The sequence below is a fragment of the Felis catus genome, chromosome X (assembly GCF_018350175.1).
Source record: "Felis catus isolate Fca126 chromosome X, F.catus_Fca126_mat1.0, whole genome shotgun sequence".
NCBI lineage: Eukaryota > Metazoa > Chordata > Mammalia > Carnivora > Felidae > Felis > Felis catus.
Window position 1 is genome coordinate 101,497,924 of NC_058386.1, and position 23,636 is coordinate 101,521,559.

At 44.5% G+C, this 23,636-nt stretch overlaps 1 protein-coding gene across 3 annotated transcripts in view; it reads right to left on the minus strand.

Moving 5' to 3' along the window:
* Positions 1-23,636, minus strand: part of TENM1 (teneurin transmembrane protein 1) — a 786,286-nt gene that overhangs the window by 15,212 nt on the left and 747,438 nt on the right. For all 3 annotated transcript variants that reach the window (XM_011279454.3, XM_011279453.3, XM_019824255.2), the window contains 3 exons: positions 15,269-15,441; positions 13,943-14,178; positions 1,546-1,842 (listed from right to left, as the gene is read on the minus strand). In XM_011279454.3, the coding sequence (XP_011277756.1) occupies positions 1,546-1,842; positions 13,943-14,178; positions 15,269-15,441 (706 nt within the window). The remainder of the gene's footprint in view (positions 1-1,545; positions 1,843-13,942; positions 14,179-15,268; positions 15,442-23,636) is intronic.

Sequence of the window (23,636 nt, forward strand, 5' to 3'; positions counted from 1 at the left end):
GGTCGCTACATGTGTCTCCCATGTAATGGGATTCATTTAATTTTGTACCATGTTGAGCGCTTCGTAGGACATGAGCCATAGGATTTTGCACATCATTCTTGTTACCAAAATTCAAGAGGAAAGAACTACTCTATAAGATTCAGATGTTTTCAGCATAGAGTACAAATGATAGATTTGATCTGTTTCTTCAGCAGACAAGGAGTGGATATAGCAGAGGACTCCCTTCTTTACCCTGACTCCCAAGTAGAATTCTGTTTTATCTCCTAGGCATTTGCAATTTGGCAAATTCTCTAGCAACTGCTTCTGGGAAGTAGTTACAGTTTTATGGTGACATACAACCATTGGCACGCTTTTTTTCCTTCAAAACTTTGGGGAGTGTATCAGAAAGGCTTGGCATTGGGGTGCCTGGGTGCTTCAGTCGGTTAAGTGTCTGACTTCGGCTCAGGTCATGATCTCACGGTTCATGGGTTCGAGCCCTGCGTCAGGCTCTGTGCTGACAGCTCAGAGCCTGGAGCCTGCTTCCGATTCTGTGTCTCCCTCTCTCTCTGCTCCTCCCCTGATTGCACTCTGTCTCTCTCTCTCTCTCAAAAGTAAATAAACATTAAAAAACTAGAGAGAAAGGCTTGGCATTATTTGGTGCAAATAGCGAAAATCTGTCATGTGAGCTATGAGTTCCTATGACTTCTGTAAGAACTTTTAGGGGTTAACTTGCTGTGATTATCCTTAAATCCTCAAGGGAAAGCATCTTTCAATTTTCCCAGAAATTAATTCAGGACTGATGAATCCAGTTGAACGGATAGATTTGGGAAACAAGAGACACCATCTTAGCACATCAGAAATTGAGATGGAGGGATAGAAATCAATTTCCCCTACTGTTCTCTGCTGCTGATGTGGCCAGAAACCATTTTGCTATGTGGTGGCTGTCTGATAAATGGTTCCGGTGGTGGGATTAAAATCATTGTCTATGTCTGCCAGACGGGAGGCCCCGGGCTCCCGTTACAGGTGCTGCTGGAGACTCACTGTACACAAAGGACTGTCACCAATGAGGCCCCACTGCCACCATTTGCTCAGACTGATTACTTGTGAAAATTAGTCCTGAAATGTATACTACTAAAACTTCACCGATTATCCTAACAAAATCCGAATTCCTGATCCTCTGTGTAAGAGGCTCTTCTCCAGAGCTGAGACACATTAACACACAATTTTATAATTTTCCACTTATTTTACCTCAGTGTGAGCTTTCATAATAATGAAGATACCTTTTCAAGAGCGGTAGCAAATACGCTCAAATAAGGAGAAAGCTAAGCCATTATCCTGACTTCAGTTTGAAAGAGTACCTGGCAGAGTGTGCAGTTGGGGAAAGTTTTCAGCTGAAAAACAGCTTCTCCGTATACATTCATTTTGTTGTTGTTACTTGAACAGAGCCGAACAGCGAGAACAGACTTTTTTCTCCTGTACGTCTCCTCGCCAAGATCGGTAACTAGGACCATTTGCAATATTCTCATTCAGAAACTCAGAAGTAGTTTCTTGTCCTTACATACTTACCTTTTCCAAGTAGGTATAGCTCCAAATTTTCCCATCAGCCCAAGTTCTTGAAATTATTTTTCCACTCTGGTCATATTCCATTTTTTCATTCCACGTCCCTCTTTGAATGAATGTCACCAACCCCGAAGGTGAATATGTGATGTTCACTTCATTGTATCTGCTTACGGGAGACCACAGAATAGGTCGTCCCGTCTGGTCGTAAAGAATTCGAAGGGTGAATTTCCGGTGGTCATCGTAGATCTTTCCCGTGCGAGTTATGTGATCAAAATCTATGGACAGCAGGTTTCGGTTATGGGCCTACAAAACAGATATAAGATACCTTTTAAGCACTGCTTCGGTTCGTCTCATCAACTGCGTTCACAATCGTGCAGCCAACACCTTAAATCCACCTGGAGCGAAAGACCAAAGAAGATGTTGGCTGCGGGGAGGAGGGAAGGCCAGATATGGGAGGTTTTCAGGCAAAGCACAGTAAACCAGGGTATGGTTTTTATGCAGATTTAAGTCCTCACCTTTTCCAGTGTAAGAGTTTCTAAAGATTTAGGGCCATCCTCCTCTTCCCGGTACAGAGAGGGAGACGCCCTTACACATGGAGATTTCCCTGATAAACAGCAAATGCCTCTTCCAAAAGGGTAACTTCTACTCGGGTTTCAGAGCTTCTCCTGTATCTGCTGTTTCTTAAAATCAGTCCACAATAATCTTTATGCCAAAAAGGCATATTTTAGCGTGGCAAATTCTGCTGTCCTTCAAATGAAAAAGGAGAGACTTTGACAAGTGTCCGCAGCAGTGACCCAGGACTCAGGAGCCATTTAATTAGCTGCTTGCCTGTACACCAAGTCATTTTTTCTATCAGGGGCTTAGTTTTCTTATCTGTGAAATGGGAGTGATATTACCACTGTATTATAAGACTACATATACAGATACCTGGAGAAATGTAAAAATATTATTAGCGATTGTTATTTTAAAAATATAATTACTTTTTTTCATTTAGGTTAGGCTTTTGCATGGGCCGTGTGTCAGATTCCAAGGTGACTGTAGTTTGGTGTACTAGATTTATATCTGTAGGAATTGCAGTGTGATCTGGAACAGCATGTTAAATATCTGGCTAATGAGGAAAGGAGAGAAACCGACAATAGGGCTTGACTACATTAATCATAGTTGAACTAAGCTGATTCACTCACTACTCAGCTAAACTCTATGTTCATTTTTAACTTCTGTGGACAAGGATCCCTTTAAATACCTTAAAGCTCTGTACCGTGCCCCCAGAAAAATGCACGGACACACAAACAGGAATGTTTTACACGAAATCTCAAGAGGGGCTCTGAAACCCAGTCGTGAAGCCTCTACAAGTCTCAAGAGTCCAATTTTCAAATCTCGGTTCAGAATGAGATTTTTAAAAATTTTTTTACTTAAAAATTTTTCTTTTCATTCTTTGAGATATAATTGACATACAACATTAGTTTCAGGCGTACAGCACGACTCAGTATTTGTATATATTGTGAAGTGATCACCAGAATAAGTCTCATCAGCATTCATCTCCACACAGTTACACATTTTTTTGTCTTGTGATGCGAACTTTTAAGATGTACTCTCTCAGCCGCTTTCAAATGTGTGACACAGTCCTATTAACTGTAGTCACCGTGTTGTGCGTTACATCCCCAGGACTTATCTATTTTATAACTGGAAGTTTATAGTTTTGATCACCTTCACCCATTTCCCTTCCTGTCTCCCACCCCCTGTCCCACAACCACCAATTTATTCTCTGTATCTGAGTTCAGGTGTTTTTAGGATTCCACGTGGAAGTTGGATCCAAAGACAGTTCTTATCTTAGTGGCCAGATAACTGTGAAAGGGAGGAGAATATCCCACCCAAAACGTGCCACTTTGGCCCGCGTATCATTTTGAGCTGAGGTCAGTGAAGACCCAGCAGGTTTAAGAAAAACTTTGATCCCTTCCTTAACTACCTAAAAGAATTCAGTTAGATAGGAGGCCTGGTTCAGGAACAGAGCTATTACCCGAGATTACTTTTTATCAGAATGACCTATCTGTATGGCAGGACCAACGTGTAATTACTAAACATCTGCTCTTATTCTCCTCCTCATCCTGTGAATTACCCTCCTCCCCGCCCTGGAGCCCCAGGCACCCTCTCTCATCTCTTAGTTCAGGATGGTCTAGAAGCCTCATATTGCTTGTCTTTGAGCCTCTTGTGTTTTTGTGGGGTTTCCATAAGTGCAAAATTAAATTGGTTTTCCTCTTATTAATCTGTCTCAGGTGAATTTCATTAGACCAACCAAAGAATCTAGAAAGGAAGAAGGGAACAATTTCCCGCCCCTACAACTGCAAAGCCAACATTCGCATTTCTAAGTCCTGTGTTCCCTTGCTCACTTTGGTTTTCAAAATAATTTCCTCAAACCCCACGTTCCATCATAAAAGTGGTATTTTTTTTCATTGCAGAAACACTGGGAAATATAGAAATAGAATAAGAAAGCAATTACCTGTCATCTCACCCTCTAATGCTAATCACTGCTAATACTTTGCTACATTCCATCCATCTCACTTTCTTGAATAATCTGTGTATATACTGAAAAATACAACTAAGGTTGTACTTGAAAGTTCTATGTCCTACTTTTTTAGCTAATGTTTTATTATGAGCATTCCTCATATTATTAAATATTGTTAAAATGTGAATTTTAACGGTTGCCTAGTGTCTTCTTACATGATAATTATTTATTTATCCTTTTTCCTATTGTTAGAAATTACAGTTTTTACTTTTTGTTATTCTTTCATATTTAATATTTTGTTGAACATTTTTGTAAATAAGTATTTACTTAGTACAGAATTCAATAGGTGTGAAACGAGAACATATTAAAGATTCGTAATGCGGGGTGCCTGGTTGGCTCAGTCAGTTAAGTGTCTGACTTCAGCTCAGGTCATGATCTCGCAGTTCACGAGTTCAAGTCCCGCATGGGGCCCTGTGCTGACAGCTCAGCCTGGAGCCTGCTTCGGATTCTGTCTCCCTCTCTCTCTGCTTCTCTCCCACTCGAACTCTGTCTCTCTCTCTCAAAAATAAATAAACATTAAAAAAAGTTAAAAAAAATTTGCTAAGTAGTGAGGTTGAGTCTTTTTTTAATTTTATTGGCCATATGTATGTCTTCTATGAATTGTCTATTCATGACGTTTGTCCTTTTACTACTGGGGTGTGGCATTTTGCTTTAAAACGTCTCTTTTGGTTCAGTTTCTTCATCAGTCAGCTGGGGCTAATGATATTTGCCTTTAATTTTGAGCTTCTGCAAACAAACAAACAAAATTAGGACCTAGCAAATGTTCCACGCCATGAATTCTATCCAGAAGACTAGAGATGAGATCCCTAAATTATTTGAAAGGAAGTGCTGTTGGTCTCAGGGGTGGGTTTAATTCACGGAATAGAGCCACACACAGGTTGGGAATCAGGACTCTTTAAACCATCTGTAGCCAATGTGTGCAGCGCTGTAGTGCATAAATATACAGTATCCTGCTGTTATTCCTTAAAAGGTGATAGTGAAGCACATATTTTCTGTCTTTTGATACGCAGGGCTTGGAAACCTATACGTAACCAGGTGTTCTTTCTTCAACTACCTTTCCTGTGGTTTTATAGCCACATATCTCCAACTGTAATACCGCTCATTTACAATAGCTGTAAAATATCCGTGTACTCCCAGAGACGGTTGTAACTGTTACAATTTATGTTATAATGATAGTTAAAGAGGCAAAGTAACAAGTGATTTCCAGTTCAACTAAATTTGTGGTTTTATTTGTCTGATAGAGTAAGTTCACTACTCAAGAACACATTTCTTAATAAAGTCGTTACCGTGACACAGGCAGGGATCACTGGTAAGTGGTACAAAGCAGACGAAGACGGCCCAATGTTCTTTCTCTGCCTGTCAATACGTCGGCAACCATGCTTCTCTTTTTCCGGATAATGTACTCTGATATTCAGATGCTGCCAGAAAACTAGTTTCAAAGAGGTTTGGAGAGTGTGATATTGTGATTTGTAAGAAATATATATTTGGTGTTCCACCCAGTTCCCAGCACAAAGCTCCTAAAACCTTTGGAATCTCCTATGATAAGAGTGATAAAGCTGCCTTTTGTTATGTTAATGAAGTGACATTTGGAGGGCCCTCTGGTAACCTACGAATGGGGACTGGTTGCCTGGGAAACCAGCAGGGTGATTAGAGGGTTGGTACTTCTAGTACCTCCCTCCAAACCTCTGGAGAAGGAGGGAGTGATTGGAGGTTGAATCAGTTGCCAATAGCCAATGATTTAATCAATCTTTCCTAAGTAATGAAGTCTCCATAAAAACGCAAAGGAGGGGCGCCTGGGTGGCTCAGTCGGTAGAGCATCTGACTCTTGATTTCGGTTCAGGTCATGATCCCAGGGTCATGGGATCAAGCCCCATGTCAGGCTCTGTGCTGAGTGTGGAGCCTGCTTAAGATTCTCTTTCCCTCTGCCCCTCTCCTGCTCATGCTCACTCTTTCTCCCCACCCCCCACCCCCCCCCACCCCCCCGAAAACAAACAAACCCAAAGAATAGGTCGGCCAGCTCCTGGGCTGGTGAACAAGTGTAGAAGCTGGGAGAGTGGCGCACCTGGAGGGCACAGAAGCTCCACACCCTTCCCCATACCCTGCCCTCTGCATCAGTTCCATCCGGCTCTTCCTGAGTTCTACCCATTATAAGAAACTGGTGATCTAGTAAGTAAATTATTTCTAAGTCCTGTGAGCTGCTGTAGCAAATTAATCAAACCCAAGGAAAGGGTTGTGGGAACCTCTGGTTTATAGCCAGTCCGTCAGAAGCACTGGTAACAACTTAGACTTGGGACCGACTGGCGTCTAAGTAGTGGGCAGGGGGCAGTTTTGTAGGACTGAACCCTTAACCGGTGGAGTCTGATGCTATCTCTTGGTAGATAGTGTCAGAATTAAATTGACTTGTAGGAAAGTCAGCTGGTGTCCCAAGAATTGCTTGTTGGTGTGGGTTAACTCCACCTCCCACATTGGAATTGAGTCCAGGAACCCAAAAGAGAAGGTAGTGTACAATTCAGCTAGAGGTGAAAGTGGATGAAGTTGAATAGAAGATGCCACGGAGTCCCCCTCGAGTCTCCCGTGGAAACTAAGTGTGAGGAGGCTGGGAAGGAGTATGCTTTTCTGGGTGGGCTCCCCCACCCTCATCATGGAGACTTATATGCTCCGGCCATTTTGGCAGGAATCCAAGCTTAGGCTGATTGCCAATGGCTGTTGGGGTCTTGAGCAAAGTTGGGAAAGCTCCATGTTCATACAAACACTAGTTTGCCTGAAAGACAATAATCGCCTTTGACCTAAGTGTGGAGCATCCGTCTTTATTGCCATGGGAAATAAATAATAAAATAACAGATAATAAATAATACAGAAAATAATAAATAATACAAAAATTCTGCATGGGGTAAGAATTGGCCACCACAAATTATGCCTCCTTGGCATATTTTAGGCTGATTATTTTTAAGAAGCAGACACAGGAGAAGCTCTTAAAAAAACTGTGAAGTTGACCATTTGCATTTTTAAGGGGAATTTCCATTTGGAAGGGTGTCTCCTTGTATCAGAAAGTGGGGAATGACTAAATCTCTAGAAACTCTTAGCAATGGAGAAGGTGAGGATTTAAAATTACATAAACTACACCCTTGTTTAGTGTTGTTTTCCTGGTAACCTCCCATAACTGACTCCTCACCTCCAATATCTTTTGTCTAGCTGGAGGTGTTACTTAATGTACACAGGAGGTATACATGTTATTAAACTTAGGTCTGTGTTTTCTCCTCTTCATCTGTTTTTATACCCGTTTAAGTATTACACCAGCCAAAGAACTTAGAAGAGTGTAAGGAGATTGTTTTTCTCCCCAACATACTCTTCCTCTAGTCTACACCAATTCTTGGGTTGGAAAAGAGAGGGCAAAGAAAGGGTTGAAACTTGGTAATCGCCCCAAGTTAAAAGGGAGGTCTTTTTCGACAGGTTGCGCACTGAACGGGACCTCTGAGTTTGGCAACTGATGAGCTGAAAGCTGGACTTGGTAAACATTTCTCATAGGGGAAGAAGTATCTATGCTTTAGTTCATCCTCTGGTTGCCCTCAGATTTCTTTCCGCTTTGCTAAGGAGAAATAAGGAGAAGGGCTTGCTTTTTGTTCCTAGTTGGACCAGAAAGGAAAGAGGGAAGCCAGTGGCCCAGGGAGCCATGGGTTGTGATTCCCGCAGAGATCAAAGTGCTTGAAAGGGTGGGTACAGGCTCCAAAGAAAGGTGGGTACAGGCTCCAAAGAAAGGTGTCCTTTGCCTGCACTCAGAGCCTTTCTTGCTCCTTCCTAGGAATTTATGTTTTAAGGGCTTAAGAGAAAGTCTTTTAAACCCTTCCGATTCAAGACTCATTCAATTAGCAGGATAAAGATATATGAAGTTGATGTATAGGTAGCTTGTTGATATTTGACTGTTTTGGGCCTACAAAAACGGCAATTTGCTATGGTTCAGTTGAATATATTCTATATATATCCTATATATACAGAATACATGTATATAAAACACATACACAAAATGTGTTGAACTCAAGTAAGCTATGATTATGGCAATTGATTTCCTTTCTTCTACAGGGAAGAAAAGGCTGAATTTCCTGCTGTCTAGCATTTCAGCTCACAATGCACCTGAATTAATCTGTTAATCTTTGCTGGAAAAGTCGGAAGGTGAATAACGGACACAGGCCAAGCAATCACATCACGGTTTGGGAGATGCCCTGCATTTAATTTCTATGAATTTATGAGAATGGATAGAAAAGTCACAGATTTTAAATTAGTACATGCTACCCTGCACTCACTGGTTTTAAGGTAATTAGTACTTGATTTTTAGAAATCAATCAGGACAATGCTACAGATTTTATTTGTTATTGACAACTGCTAGGCTGACAATCAAAACCATACTTAGGCTTGCTTTTAATTCACAGATTTGCCTATAAATGAACAGGGCCTGTATTTTGTGTTAGCATCAGCTACTACTATTCCATCTGGAGTTTCCTTTTATCTCTTTTCTTGTTTTTACTCACAAGATACTCTCCTTACCTCGCCAGCCCACAAAATCTTAGTGCTAGTAGCAATCTTGGGACATGGGCTATTGAGTTGACCCGCCTGGGTTCAAATCCTGGTATTGCCACTTACTAGTTATGTGTGACCTCTCTGTGCCTGTTTCTTAATCTGTAAAATGGGAATGATAATAATAGAAACCACCTGATAAAGTGTCATGCGTACTAAGTGAATTAATATATAGCAATACACATAGTAAGACCTCAGTGAATGTTAGCTGCTGTAATTATGACCAATTGTGATAATGCCACTCTTGATGGAGATTGCACAGCCCATATCGCTCCTTTCATAGATGGGAAAAGGGGTGCAATATTATGGGCATACCACTTGTTCCTCAAAATCTTACTCATTCCGCTCACCTGGCTTCTGCCATATCATTTAACTTAGATGCTTTTTGCATTATATTAATTTGCTCTCGTTTAAATGCTCTCCTGTTGGGGAATTCATTTGTGTAACCATACAACAGACAATGGAAATTTTTCATACCAAATCATTAATGCTTACATGCATGCGGAATAATACGTGAAATACTTTCTTTCGAGTTCTCTTAGTGGGGTTGACTTAAGATTAACAAATGTAGTAGCTTCTGTGCTTGGAGGGCCCCAAGAATCCCCTGGCCCCAAAAAACCCAACTCGGCCCGGTTGCCTGGATGCCCGAAAGTTCCTGTCTCCAGGTGACTCCTTAGGGGTAGACGCACTGTTACTTGGGACTGAGAATGACAGATATATTTTGAAAATAGATTAACCTATCTGCAAGTAGGCTCCTTATCTAAATTTTCACAAAACGAATCCCTCCAGCAAACCCGGGGAGAAGGAAGTTAAAATAGCGTGAAGCAAATGTGAACTCCAACTCTGAGCAGCCTGTAGCCGAGTGCCCTGTCAGCAAAGGCATTTTCTGAGAAGGGAGGGAGATGCTGGAACCTTCTTGGCTGCCTCCCAAATTCCCCATCATTTGTCAGCCTGGGACCCTGTGTTGCATCTGGGCTTGTTCCCCGTTTCAGAGCTCAGATCATGTATGAACGGTCACATGTTGCATTTAAAAAACAATCTACCCGGTGCTCAGTTATCTTTGAGTGGAGAGGGGACAAAAATCAATTGTGAGGGTTTTAGATAAGTCTTTGCTTCATTTTGCTTGTAAACACATAATCATCTTACTTGATTTTATGACTTTGGTTTGAAGTGCTAAGCTTCCTGGACTTTTGTTTTGTTTTTGTTTTTTTCCTTTTCATAAAGGAGGGTGTAGTGCTGGGGTTTTGCTGTAACCTCACATCTCAGTCTGCGAAATCTTGTAAAGAGCTCTGGGATCCAGTGCTGGGATAAGTCTCCTATGACGGGATTAGTATACGTGCGTGTGGCGAGGTGCAATCTGGGTGAAGTTCCCAGACTGGTTCGCTGTGGGTGAATGTCCAATTCTTTTACAACTGCTTCCATTGTTATCTGCACTCTAATGTCTCCATTGTCCAGGGAAATGTATTTATGGGGACAGGCTGATGCAACAGATAAGATACATGGACTGGATGTAAAAGTACTTTGCAAGGAAGGTGATTCAAACACAATTCAGGTTGGCGTAGGGAATGGATTTTTGAAATAAAGGAAATTTCCGGATGTTAATGTGAGTTATTTCACTTAATGGAGTTGGCACAGGACATCCCAGAAGTTACAAATCCCTCGCCTGGCCAGGGTGAGCAGGATATCACGTTTCCTGACAGCCTACCTTGCTCGCCTTGAGATGACTTTGTATGAAAAAAAAAAAATGCCATCAATCATTAGAGAAGATCAACTCTTGTTGCTTTATCTCTAAGAGAAGTCTATTCTTGTCTGTTTTTCTTTGAGCTAGAAGGTCTAGGCTGGATGTGACAGGTAGCTTTTTGGAATGTCCATCATCTTCCCAAAGGGGTCTTTAAATGAACCTGTCATTTTGTGCCCAAACAAGTAGTGTTTTAGGACCTGCTGCCCAAGCACATTTAAAAATGACAACCACACCTCTGTGTGGTTTTTCAAAGAGGAGTCCTATTCCCCACAGTACAGCAGGAGTTTCTATGTTGTATGACTATCTGAACCTGGTATTCTGTCTCAAGAGCTCTGGTACCCCCAACTTGCCCTCGTTGTGGACTGGCTGCTCCACCTGGAGAAGTAAATGATTCAGTCTAGATGAATGGGTAAAGAAGATGAGGTATATTCCTACAATGGAATATTACTTGGTGATCAAAAAGAATGAAATCTTGCCATTCACAACAGCATGGTTGGAACTGGAGGGTATAATGCTAAGTGAAATAAGTCAGTCCGAGAAAGACAGATATCATGATTTCACTCATATATGGAACTTGAGAAACACAACAGATGAACACAGGGGAAGGGAAGGAAAATAAGATAAAAACAGAGAGAGGGAAGCAAATCACAAGGGACTCTAATGACACAGAACAAACTGAGGGTTGCCGGTGGGGAGTGGGCGGGATGGAGGGCACTTGTTGGGATGAGCACTGGGTGTCATGTGTAGGTGATGAGTCACCGGGTCCTACTCCTGAAACCAATACTACACTGTATGTTAATTCACTTGAATTTAAATAAATAAATAAATACATAAATAAATACATAAATACATAAATAAAATGATTCCGTCTAGGCCTTGAGGTCCTTGAGGGCATCGGAAAAGCTTGTTCTGTACATGTATGCTTACAAATGGGACCCTGCATATCTGGCCCGGGAAGAGAGAACGTTCCATCTCGTGCCATCTGCTTGCTCCTTGAAAAGTGACCGGAAGTGAAGGGGTACCATCTCTGAAATAATAAACTCAGCAGGGGAAGAGAGCTTGCCTCGTCAAAATTGGATTCACACCTATGCTAAGGGAGCATATACATTCCGTTAAATCAGATTTGCCTCATCTGGGGAAACCGAGGCAGCGGTATAAACAAAAATGCGTAAGGATGGGGAGAGAAGGTAAGAATTAGCCAGTTAAGCAGCTTTCCTTCCCTTGCCTCTTCCACGCTCCTCCTGCCTGGAGGCCAGCCAGCTGTCCTGTACCGCCCACACTCGCCAGTACATTAGAGTCGATTATTTGTCTCTTTTTGTCAGCATTGAAATGAGGAGTCAGACCCTGCCAAGGTGGCTCCACTGAGTGGGGCAATGATTTATAGATTAATTATTTTAAGGAACAAGGCAGCACAGCATGATGAAGTGGAAAGAGTGGTGCACTAGGGGAAGACCCACATTTTAGTGCTGGCTCTGATCCTTAATAGCTGTTTGACTTTGGGCAAATCACTTAACCTCTCTGGGCCTTAGTCTCCTTATCTGTAAGTTGGGAATAACAACAATTGACGGTGGTGGCGATCCAATAAAATCCTGGCTCCGAAAGCATTTTGTTAACTCTAGGGCACGAAACATATGTAAAGGATTGCTGTTAGGTTTCTAGGGACATGCACGGTGACACCACTCAGCTGCTCAGGGGCTCCACTGTGTCACAGGACCTCAGGAAGTACCCTAGAAGTCACATAGAAGAGAAAGTCCTGAATCTGTTGCCCTTATAAGCAGTTCCACAAATCTGCTCAACTGTACGACAGGAAGGGAAATGGGTCAATTATAAATAGTGTTAACTAAATAATACTTCACTCCTTAACACTAAAGGGCCCCCAAATGCCCCAAATGTTTTATGAGCATTAACTTTTCAACATTAAGAACAATTTCGGATATGAGGTATAAGTTACAGTTTATAGTCTCTCCATTATCTGTGCATATGGAGGGGAGAAAATGGCGGGTTATCCTAGAAAGTGGAAAACCCCAAAGTCACATAGTATAGGATGGGGTTTCCTGACGAACGGGAAAACCCATAGTACCTGATATGGTTCATAATGTTTTCTTGAGGCTGTAAACCAGGGGAGGCACTAAGAGATCATTTATGTGATACAATTATTCTGCGGGGAGTCCATGAGGTTGATAAGCCATATGTACATAGTTCTTACTTTTCTTGAGCATGATACTTTCATTTCACAGGCGAAGAAAATAAAGGCATTTCTTAAGCCAGGTCATCTAACTTCCCCATCTACGGCTCTGCCCAGGAGATCTCGTTTCTAGAATTCTGACTGAAACCCTCACTGCCTCCCACACAGAGAGGGGTGGACTCTTTGGACTGGTTTTACCTCTCAATTCAGGGACATATCAGCAGTAAATGTCCTGTTGGAGACTGGTGGTAGAATCAAAACAGACAATTGACTTGTGCCTGTAGACAGCTGTAGTGGCATTACAAAATCACTGAAGTCTGTGCCTGTGTGTCACCAAAAGAACTGCCCGAAAAAGTGAGTGCTGGGTTGTTTTGTCCACGTCACGCCTTTGGACTGGTTTGACCGCTTCTTACTGGAATTGGGTGGTTGTTTGGCGTTGCATTTCCACAGCCTAAAGGTTACCACATTTTCACCGGGAGCGAATTTGTACTGTGAGTGAAGAAAGCGCGAGCTTCCCGGGTATCCAGGCACTCAAGGCAGGCCCGGCCTCAATTGTGACTGATTGTTTCCCTCGGGCTGGCAGTTGCTCTGGGGCTGATATTGAATGTTACTATATTGGGAAAGTTGGTCACATCATCCTAACACGAAGAAGGGACAGGCAGAGTGCTGTGGTGCTCGGAGGCTTTGCGTGTGGCAGAAAGGCAGGTTTGACAGAGATCTCTGGTTAACTGCGGGGAACTGTGCCTGGTAAAGACGTGAAAACCCTGAAACCTTTCATGTCCTCTGGACAGCTGTCTCTGAGCACCACCGGACACATCTGGGTGCTAGTCCTTTACCCCTCTGGCCCTTCATAGTGTATTCACGGCAATAGTATCACTCACCGATTCCTCCTTTGCACCTGCCTTTGCCCAGATGTTGCCTGTTGTCTCATGTCCTTGTGTGGGTGCCTGCCGGGTCCTTCCACATAAAGTATAAACTACCCCCGGAGCAGGGAGCTGGGTCAAGTGTAGTGAGCCTGATGACCATCTCCCCAGCACGCTGGGAGGGATTCTGGAGGGCCTCCCTACTAAACCCATTTCTCCACCCAGACTTTCTTGGTGGCTGAAATTGCTACTATCAGAGCACTTCAGCTGGCTAATGACAAAGAATGCTCCTATTAGAGTGTTCATTTAAGGACACTGAACCATTATCAGCCGTTAGCACCCTCTCTCGAATTAGTGTATCCTATACGCTGGTCAGTCACCCAGAAAAGCTTTGTTGCGATGGGACTTCAGATCAGGGCGGCTGTGTGGTTTTCCAACCTAAACCGCCAGTTGCGGATCTTGCGTCGGGTCCCAAGCCTTACCCTCAGTCTCCTTTCAAACGCCGAAACGTTGCCTTTGTTTTGCTCCTTGCGCTGCCGCCACTCGATGAGGTTTGCATTGTGCTCTCCGGGCAGGGAGATGTTGCATTTGCCCAGGGTGGGGTTGACCGCCCCGGCCAAGATGTGCGGCTCCGAGCTGAGGCTGATCTCCATCCCGCTGGCGAAGGTGACGCGCAGAGAGCCGTCCGGACTCACACGATAGGTGCTCTGGGTATTTTCTGTAGACAGAGGAGCAAAGGAGGAAGAGGGGGAGAAAGGGAAGCACGGCAGGCAGAGAAGAGACCAGCGGAGCCTCAGGAGGCAAGTCTGGGGCGGGGTGAGCAGAGGGGCCGCTATGGGCCCAACTGCCTTCTGGGCTAGCCAACCCCTCTGACAGGCCGACGCGCTCTCTGTCCGTCTGGGTCTCGTTATTTTCATAGCTGGGGTACCTTGTTTCTCGGATCAAAGATTCCTAATACTGCAGGCTGTGTTTGGCTTTCTCTTTTTCAGTTTTAAAGAATTCCCTCACAGAATCCATCTGGGACCTGGCGGGTTGGCCTCCTCATTTTGACACGCTGGGAGCTAGAAGGAGAAGACGAAGTTCAACTCTGCCTCCTTACTGCCTGGGGACACCCGCTGACCTAGCGACACGGTAACACTGACAGAGGTTGCTACCACCGGTCCTTTCAGAGTGAACCTGAACTCTGGACACTTGGGCGTCTGGGCCCATAACCTAACAACGGAATCAGTCCTTCATGGCTGGGCAGAGAGAAAACAAGACATTCCCGCCAAATGCAACCCTCCCTCCCTCCCTCCCTTCCGTTCTCTTCTGTTTTCTTCCCTCCCTCTCCCTCCTTCTCCCCTTCTGCCCCTTCTCCCCTCCCTCCCTCCAGGCTTCCTTTCCTTTTTCTTCCATTCTTACTTTTCTCTCTGACTAGAATGAGATTTTAATTCTCTCGTTTCACTTACATTCTTGCCTCACGTCAGGATTGATCTAGAATGCTAATCTCAGCTGGGGCACAGACTTCATTTCTTTAATATAACCCAATCAGAGCCCGAAAGAGCTTTACAAACAGCTGGGTGTTGGGAAATGACCTGAAGGAGGAGCGGATTTGGCAGGGATTTAACCTCACAGCTCCCACAGAGATGTGGCCCAATGTGGCAACGTGAACTTTGTGAAAGGTGTGGTTTCGTTTGGGTTTTAGCCTCTGTAGCTGGAAAATAGGGAGGAGAAGCCATCTCCTCAGCCAGGAGCGAGTTCTATTTATTAATGGCGTGCAGAGGTTTGAAGGCAGAAGTTAAGATAGGCGAAGTGGGAAGTATCCTTACCTTGTTTTAAAATATATATGGTACTAGTTGCTGTCAGGTTGGTTGACATGAGGACATTTTCACGGTTGGAAGTATCTAGTTCCACTTTTGTCAGCTTCTCCAGGTCGCTGTGGAAGCTGCTGACCTCTCCAGTGGGAAACGTCGCATTGGTCAGATGTCCCTCGGGGTCATACCTGAGGAATGTAACCGATCCCGACTTTGAAGCCTCTTGGCAGTGATAACAGGCCTTTGCAAATAAAAATCACTTGGCAGCTAATACAGTTTAACTTTGAGTGATAACAAGTATTATTAACCTTGTTCAATAAGAAGAAAAAGGTCAGAGAGATGATTAATCAAACGAAGGTATTTCTTGCAGCTTCTGAATTCTTGATGACTTCCTTGAGCTGTGCTGTTTTACAGAAAAAATATATCTGGTAATGAATCACCAGGGTGGAAAACTGATTTATGAATCATGTCCTGCTGTGTGTAATGTTGCAGGGAGGCCTCCGTTTGCAATTTGGGTCGATCCCATTAGATGTGATGGATAACAGACACCAGCAGAGGGTGCTGTTGGCAAAGGAAAAAAGGGCAAGAACCGCCCCAATGTCTGGAAGGGCAATAAACTGATTTTGCATTGTGATAGGAAAATTATATTTGCCGTTTAAGTTGCCAAATTTGAAATGAATGAATCATTCTTTCAACAAAATGAACAAGCACAGAGGATAATGGAAACATGTTCATCAAAACATTCTGGAGCCCCCTGATCCCAGTGTCACTTAATTTTTTTTTTTTAATCTTTTTAGAGTATAGTACATAATGCGTTGTAATTTGCCTATATGAGTAAGAGACAAAAAAAATAATTACCTGGGATAATAGGCAATAACATATATCTGGAAATATAGTCTAGTGAGTTTCCTTTTTTTAAAAAAAAGTCGGAATGATTGGCAATCTCACTGTCCTCCAAATGGAAACTGCTTCCCTGAAGGCTTTTGATGTGGAGCTGTTCTTTTATTGCCAATAGAACCATGAAAAATAAACACTTCATTAAAAGTAAAGGCATGCACTTGGAAACCCATTACTGTTTTCTTTTCAAGTTGCAAATTACGAAATATTTAAGCACTTTTATTTGCTTTTAATATGTTAAACAATTATATTCTTTTTACCCAAAGTGAGCAGGGTACAGCCTGGACACGATGGCAAAGTCTGGCTTCACTATTTCCTCCCCCGACAATTATGCAAAATGGCACAGTGATTTAGTGTTAGTTCACTAGGTTTTAAAGAACTCAGCCTGGAGAGTTGCTCAAATGTTAAAACCTACACCAGCCTTTGGTAGGCTTGGGAGAGGGGGCTGGACCTTATCTTATCAGACGGAACTGAACTTGGGGCTATACACAGTGCCACCCCAAGCTCGGTGCCACGTGTATGCGTGCATGCGCACACGCACACACACACGCTATTGGTTTAGACAGTCATGTATGCATATAAAAACAATCAGATAGGTCATTTGACGTCACAGACATGCCAAGCCCAATCGTTTAATTGGATGCATCCTTTGTTTAAGTGCATTTTAGTCCAAATGGTCATTGGTGTGTTGCTACTATGCAGCTAAGGCCTCATTATCAAGCAAAGGCCGAAGGGTACTGTTTGTGCCTGGGGTTGACGGCAGAATCCTGGGCCCGGCTCAGCCTGTTTGCCCATGGTCTGCTCTGGGGCTCTGTGGCTGCAAATCCCAGGCCCCTGATGAGAAAGAGGCATGGAAGGGCTTGAGTGCCCAGCACGGTCTCGACCCGTCTGCCTGGTCTTCCTTCCAGGATAGGAAAACAACGTCTACCTTTAATCATCCCAGGGTGCCAAGCTGCTTTTTCCCTGCGGCAAAGTGTTTCCAAGAAGCAGAGAGAAGGAAGCTGCCTTCCTCACAAGGGAGACTGGGGCCCCACAGCCGGGATTATGCAGACAGCTCCTCTCTGTTTCACATCCATCCACAGCAACTCTGCCTCATTGGATTACCCTTCCTGATTTCTAAGTGGTTTCCTCAAATCATGGCAAGGTCACTCATGGTCATTCCCCCAGGACATCTGACTTAAGATGCTATGCATGCAAGTTCCCAACAGGCTTTCCAGCTTGGGGCAATTTCCTTCTTTCTCAGCCAGTCGGCCTCTTGTTTTTAAAGCAAGATTTCATCTAAAGGGGAGGGCAGTGGGTGTGTCCACTCCTCAGGGCAAGATGACAAGATCAGATGCCATCCGAACCATCCACGAGCAGAGGTACAAGTGCCAAAAATTCCAACGAGACTTAGCAGTGGCCAGTGGATAAGTCTGGTTTCCTAAACCCTTCTCCTCCAGACACCGTTTAAGCTCAGTCACTGGTGCTCTTTGTCTGAGATTATACATTTAAAAGCTTATTCCCCAGAGCACAGCCATGTTCCTACATATTCTGTTCCCATCCCCACTCTCCAAATTGACAGGAGGACATTTGGAGAGGAAAGATAAATAGTGCTGGATAAGACTGTAATTACCTGGAAAGATCTAGCTGGGAGGTGGCTGCCTGATCCTTTTCTGGTGAAAGAAACAATGGTGTTGGGGATCAGGTAGAATTTTCCATAGCCCTTCCCAGTTGCTGGGTAGTTCGAAAGTTATATTGCCTGATTTCCTTTCCATGGCTGGACATGCATCCTTCTTGAAAATGCATATTTGACTTTAAGTCTATCATAAACAAAGCACTGTACCTGGAGGGCGTAACGCTAAGTGAAATATGTCAGACAAAGACAAATAGTGTATGATCTCACTTACGTGTAGAATCTAAAACAAAAAAGAAACCGCACATACCAAACTCAGAAAATATCAGATTTGTGGTTACCAGAGGTGGGGTGGGTGGGGGAATTGAAAAAAGGTAGTCAAAAGGCACAAACTGCCAGTTAGAAGGTAAATAAATACTGGGGATGTAATGCACAACATGACGACTATAGCTCCCACGATGTATGGTATATAGGAAAGCTGCTAAGAGAGCAGATCGTAAAAGTTCTCATCAGAAGGAAAAAACTGTTTCTCTCTCTTTATGAGATGATGGATGTTAACTAAACTCGTTTTGGTCATCCTTTCTCAATATTAGAAGTCAAGTAATTAGGCTGTACACCTTAAGCTTCTACAGTGCTGTGTGTCAATTATATCTCAATAAAAATGAAGGAAGAAATACCCCCAAAATAGCCCTGAAGCACTTTATCCAACACACTGACATACCCCAGTTCTGCCAGTCAGTCCTAGCAATCACATTTGGTGGTATCTTCCATGTGGTGTCTCTGTCATTTGTATGGTCCTAGGTCTAAACATATCGCCCACCTCTCTTCCGTGGGGTCACTTCCCAAGGAAGAGTGACAGGCGGAAGTACTCATCAGTGCATAATTCCCACAACTTTGGAAAGATTGCTCAAAAGTGGATAAGAAATAAAGGGAGCCTTTGATTTCCTATGGCTTACTTGAGGTTTTTCTCTCCGTCACAGGGGAATGCATGTTTCCAGACTGAATGTCAAAGATACAAGTTTAATCAAAACCTCTTATGTTGTGTGTTTCCCTTTGGTGCCTGCATCCTTTGGTGCAGAGTACAAGCCAATATGCTGCAACCCATCCCCTCAGGCCACAACATGGTAGCAAGCCCCTCCTTCTCATGGCTCAGAGTAGCACTCGCTTAACGAGGCCTGCGAATGCTGGCTGGTGAATTGTGTGATCAGGTGATGACTGTAGTCTTCATACTCATCAGAAGCGGGTCTAGTAAGAGGAGATTTGCCATCAGATCGTCCCTTCCTGTCGCGATTTTACAGAATTCCACTATTGAGGGTCTCGCAGGACACCAATCAGTGAAGAATTGAGTATAACTCCTGTTCTGCTCAGCACCTTGATACACCACGTGCACCTGGATGTGTGTGCGTGTGTGCGTGTGCATGCGCATGCCCCCATTGGAGCAAAGAAGACATTTGTAAAGGAAGTTCAGAATTCATTCTGGTCCTGGGGGCGCATAGAGTTTCGTTGGGGTAGGGTGATATTTACACATTATGAAAAATATATTTGGTCTGATATTTTCTCATAAGGGATAGGCTGCCCTGTTCCCTTGAGGACAATTTAAGCCAGAGCTAAACCATGCAGCGTAAAAACTAGAAGCTCCTCCACCTTGCTTTGAAGAAAATATTAAAGATTATAGAAGGAAATTCATTACTTATATTTTAAAGGAAAACAGACCCTTTTCCCTTTCTTATGCCAGAAACCTAACCAACCTAATATAAGCACTCTGTGGAAAATGCTGGAGTCCCCTTCCTCACCAATAACTTCATTTGGCTTCTTTTGATTCGGCTCCAAGTCCATAATGCCCTTCTATCTCCACTTGTCCTTTATTCAATAAGTATCAGTCTTGTGTGAGGTACCAGAGGTACAGTGCTGAATGAAATTCAAAGCCTAGCGGGGCAGATAAGACATTCACACAAATCACTCTAATGCCAGAATATTGCCATGTGCTTCTGTAAACAAGCTATAGAAGCTCAGAGGAGGTAGAAGTCTTTCCAGCTGGGCTGAACAGAAAAGGAAGAGAAGGAGATGGTATTTAAATTCTAGAAGGTAGGTAACGCTCAACTCTTGGTAGGTAGAGATGGGAGTGGAGAGGAAGGCATTCCAAAGAGAGGTGATGGTATGAAGAAAAGCATGCAGGTGGCTGGGATGTCCTTTAAAAGAACTGGGTTGGGGCACCTGGGTGGCTCAGTCAGTTAAGCGTCTGACTTCAGCTCAGGTCACGATCTTGTGGTTCCTGGGTTCAAGCCCCGCATCGGGCTCTGGGCTCTGTACTGACATTGTGAAACTGGGTTGGGATTCTCTCCCTCCCTCTCTCTCTCTCTGCCCCATCCTGCTCTTTCACTCAAAATAAACTTAAAAAAAAAAAAAGGACTGGCTTGCTGGGGCACAAGGTTCCTCTAGGAGGGTAGTGGGAGATAAGGTTGAGAGGCATGTTGGAACCAGAGCAGAGGGGAACTGGGGTACCAGGCTCTGAAGGAAAGCAGGTAGTCAGTAGAGAGTGGAGAGGCATAGAAGCCTTTTAGGGAGAGAAGAGTGTGAGGAAAGCAGTACTTTGGTGGCAGCAGATCTTAGAAGGGGATATGTGGAGCAGGAAGGCATGTTGGAAGGCTGCAGCCTTCGTCTGTGTGGGAAGATGGTGGCCTCTTGCCTTTATTCAGTGTACTGTGATGGCCCATCATTGGGATTTGTCTTCCTCACTAGTTTGTAAGCTCCTATCCATAGAGGGAGGGCACCCCTGTCTCATTCGTGCCTGTTTTCTCTGGCACAGAGTAGATTCTCGCTACATCTACTTGTTGAGTGAGTGAAATAAAATGCTACCAGTGGAAACAGAGGGGATGGGTGGATACAAGAGCCAATGTGCTTACAGAAGAGACAGAGCCAGCTACGGTGGTACCGGGAGGCCAGGCTCTGCCTATGTAGATGTCCTATGCGCTGCAGCTAATCCTTCCTACCAGCCTCTGGAATCTTTCCTACCGGCCTACTGGAGGCCGGTAGCCTCTCTTCCTTCTGTTCACTCCCTGTCGCTCTTGCAGTTCTCCCCAGCGTGACCCACGACAGTTCTGTCTGCTCATTCTTGATCCTTATCAAGGGCATAAAGCACATACATGGAGAGGTGACTGAGCAAAGGTGTTGAGAGTCTCTGTCTCAGGAGACCTGAAGGGACGGTTCACAATTCTCTGTTCTTGTTTAACTGAAATCCTTCGCCTGCCTGGAGACAGGGGGCTGGACCACGTGGTGCTTTAGTTCCCTCTCTACTCTGAGACTCTAGAAAACAGTGGAAACATTTTGATGTGTTTAGAGTGATTATTCATTTACATAACCAGTTCTCCATAGGAATCACATCCTATGCCCAGGCAGGTATATCCCCCAGAGGCATGGCTTGTTTGCTTTGCCCCTCCCCTCTACTTCTAATCTTACCAGGGAGGAGGGAGAATCCCTCATTAGCCACCTTCCATAAAATCGAGCATGTATAAAATAGCCTAGAAGGCACTCAGAGCTATTATGAGGGCCTTCCAATTTGTCAGTGGATGGCTTTTTTGGGGGGTGGCAGGGGTTGTGCTAACAAGGGCCGGAAAGAGAGAGAATATAGTAGACCAGGGATCAAGAAATCATGTAAAGTCACAGTCTCGAGTGGACGGCTCTCACATGGTCAAGGGCCTGAGGAACTATCTGCTCAGCCTGGACCAGCAGCAGTGATACACTGAAGCTTTGGCCTCAGTCTGGGACCTTCCCAGTTTAGTATAATAGAAGCCTCTGCCAGGGAAATGCTTGGGAAACAAGCAAGGGCATCCTGGCCGCTCTTGCAGGCTCCTGGGCAAAGAAGGCTTGCCTGCTGTGTGTTTGCTGGGCCCCTCCCGTGGGCCCCCGCTGTGGCAGGGTCATTGCAATTAGGAACCCGCCAGCCCCCTCAGGCCAGAATTGCCTCCTTTGGTCGGTATTCCTGCTTTGACAGTCACCTCTCCGTGAGCCATTTGTCTGTGGTCAGCTTTCCCCGTGACATTCAGGATGTGTAGGGGCAGTCAAGCATCAAGTACTGATACTTGGGGTGTGCAATTTTGAGCCTGGTCCGAGTCAAACGGAATTATGAAAATCAATGAACTATTTAAACAACATCACATTACCTAATACAAGCCCACATACTACCACTGCACAAGATGCATTTTAAAATCCCATTTGGATGACCCACTGTTCAGGGTCATCCGTGTCATTTCTTCTCCCCATCGCCACAGATAATCAGAAGCTGGATGGATTGCTGGCTTAGCTACCTGGACGCGGCAGTCCTCCGTCCTGCCAAATTTTGCTTCTGTTTCTGCTTCTCTGTCTCTCCTCTCAGAGCAGAATTTCCATTTCCACCTTGGCAAACAGTCTGTCCCCTCTGGCCACGGAAGGCAGCCTCCTCACCTCGGAGAAACGCTCGAGTTCTGTCAGGAGGGCCTGGCAGCAGCGGCCCAGCCATACTCTAGCGACCTCGGCAGGGCTCTGACCCTGGACTAGAATAGTGGCTCCAATTCTGGGTTCCCCAGCTTCAGAAGGACAGAGAAAAACTCGAAGGAGTGTTCAGGACTGGCTTAACGCCTTGGAGGATAAAAGTGAAAGAAGTCAGACTCTGTATAGAGAAGACCGTAAGAAGAATCAGTTACGTCGTGCAGGGTGGGAAACTGCTCATGCTTTTCTGTGCGGGTAAGAAGGGACAGGGGCAGTGTCACATTGGGCACTGCCGTTCGGCACCAGAATGGACTGCTTCAGGAGGAAGACGGGCTTTCTCTCCACAGATGCTTTTCAGTTAGGAGGGTTTCAGCATAATCCTGGCTGGAGTTAAGGTGAGAGGAGGAAGAAGTGGGTATTTAGCCCCCTTTCTCTCTCATGGTGCTATCACACTCCTCATTCCCTGCTCCTGGAGGGAAAGTCTAGCTCCTCAGACTTCCCATGGCCACTTTTAACAATCCCAGATCCTCCTCTTTTTTCTGGAAGGCAGTGAGGGTAGTAGTGGAAAGAACACTGAACTGGATGCTCAAAGACCTGACTCAAAGCTCAGCCGGTGAGCAACTGTGAAGAGGTGAGTGTGTCCCTATCTGGGCCTCAGTTTCCTCATTTGCAAAGTAACTTCTTTTAAAACATTTTTTTAAAGTTTTTATTTCTTTTGAGAGAGAGAGAGAGAGAGGGAGAGCGTGAGCAGGGGAGGGGCAGAGGGAGGGGGAGAGAGAATTCGAAGCAGGCTCCGTCCTGTCAGCGCAGAGCCCAACATGGGGCTCGGAGTCACCACCCGTGAGATCGTGACCTGAGCCGAAATCAAGAGTTGGACGCTTCACCGACTGAGCCATGCAAGGGCCCCTAAAATAACTTCTAATGTCACTTTGTGGCTGTAATACTCCATAATTACCCCCATGTGAATGCCTGCATTTCTCACCTCTTAGAGGCTCAACATTGATTATTTGGCAACAGCGATGTCGATACCTTTCACTCACTGCCAGTCAAGTCCTGGTAACAGGCCTGGGCTCCACGCACCGAATCTTGCTTGCCACATGGTGCCTGCATCAACGTGCTGCCAGTGGGAACCAGGCGCACGACCTGATCTGACCACAATATTCTATTCTCTATCTGGCACTGTCAGCTTCTCCCCTCTCTATTGGATCATTTTCATCGGTACACAAATATACTGTTACGTTGCTCATTAAGAACAAAACTCCTTCAGCCTACCCCATTCTCCCTACCCCTGCTCCAATTTCTCTGCTCCTCTTTACAGCAAAGCTTCTCAGAAGAGTTCTTTTCTTCTTACATGCATCACATAATTTATTGCAACCATATCAATGTCATCCTTTACCCTTGAAATCAAAT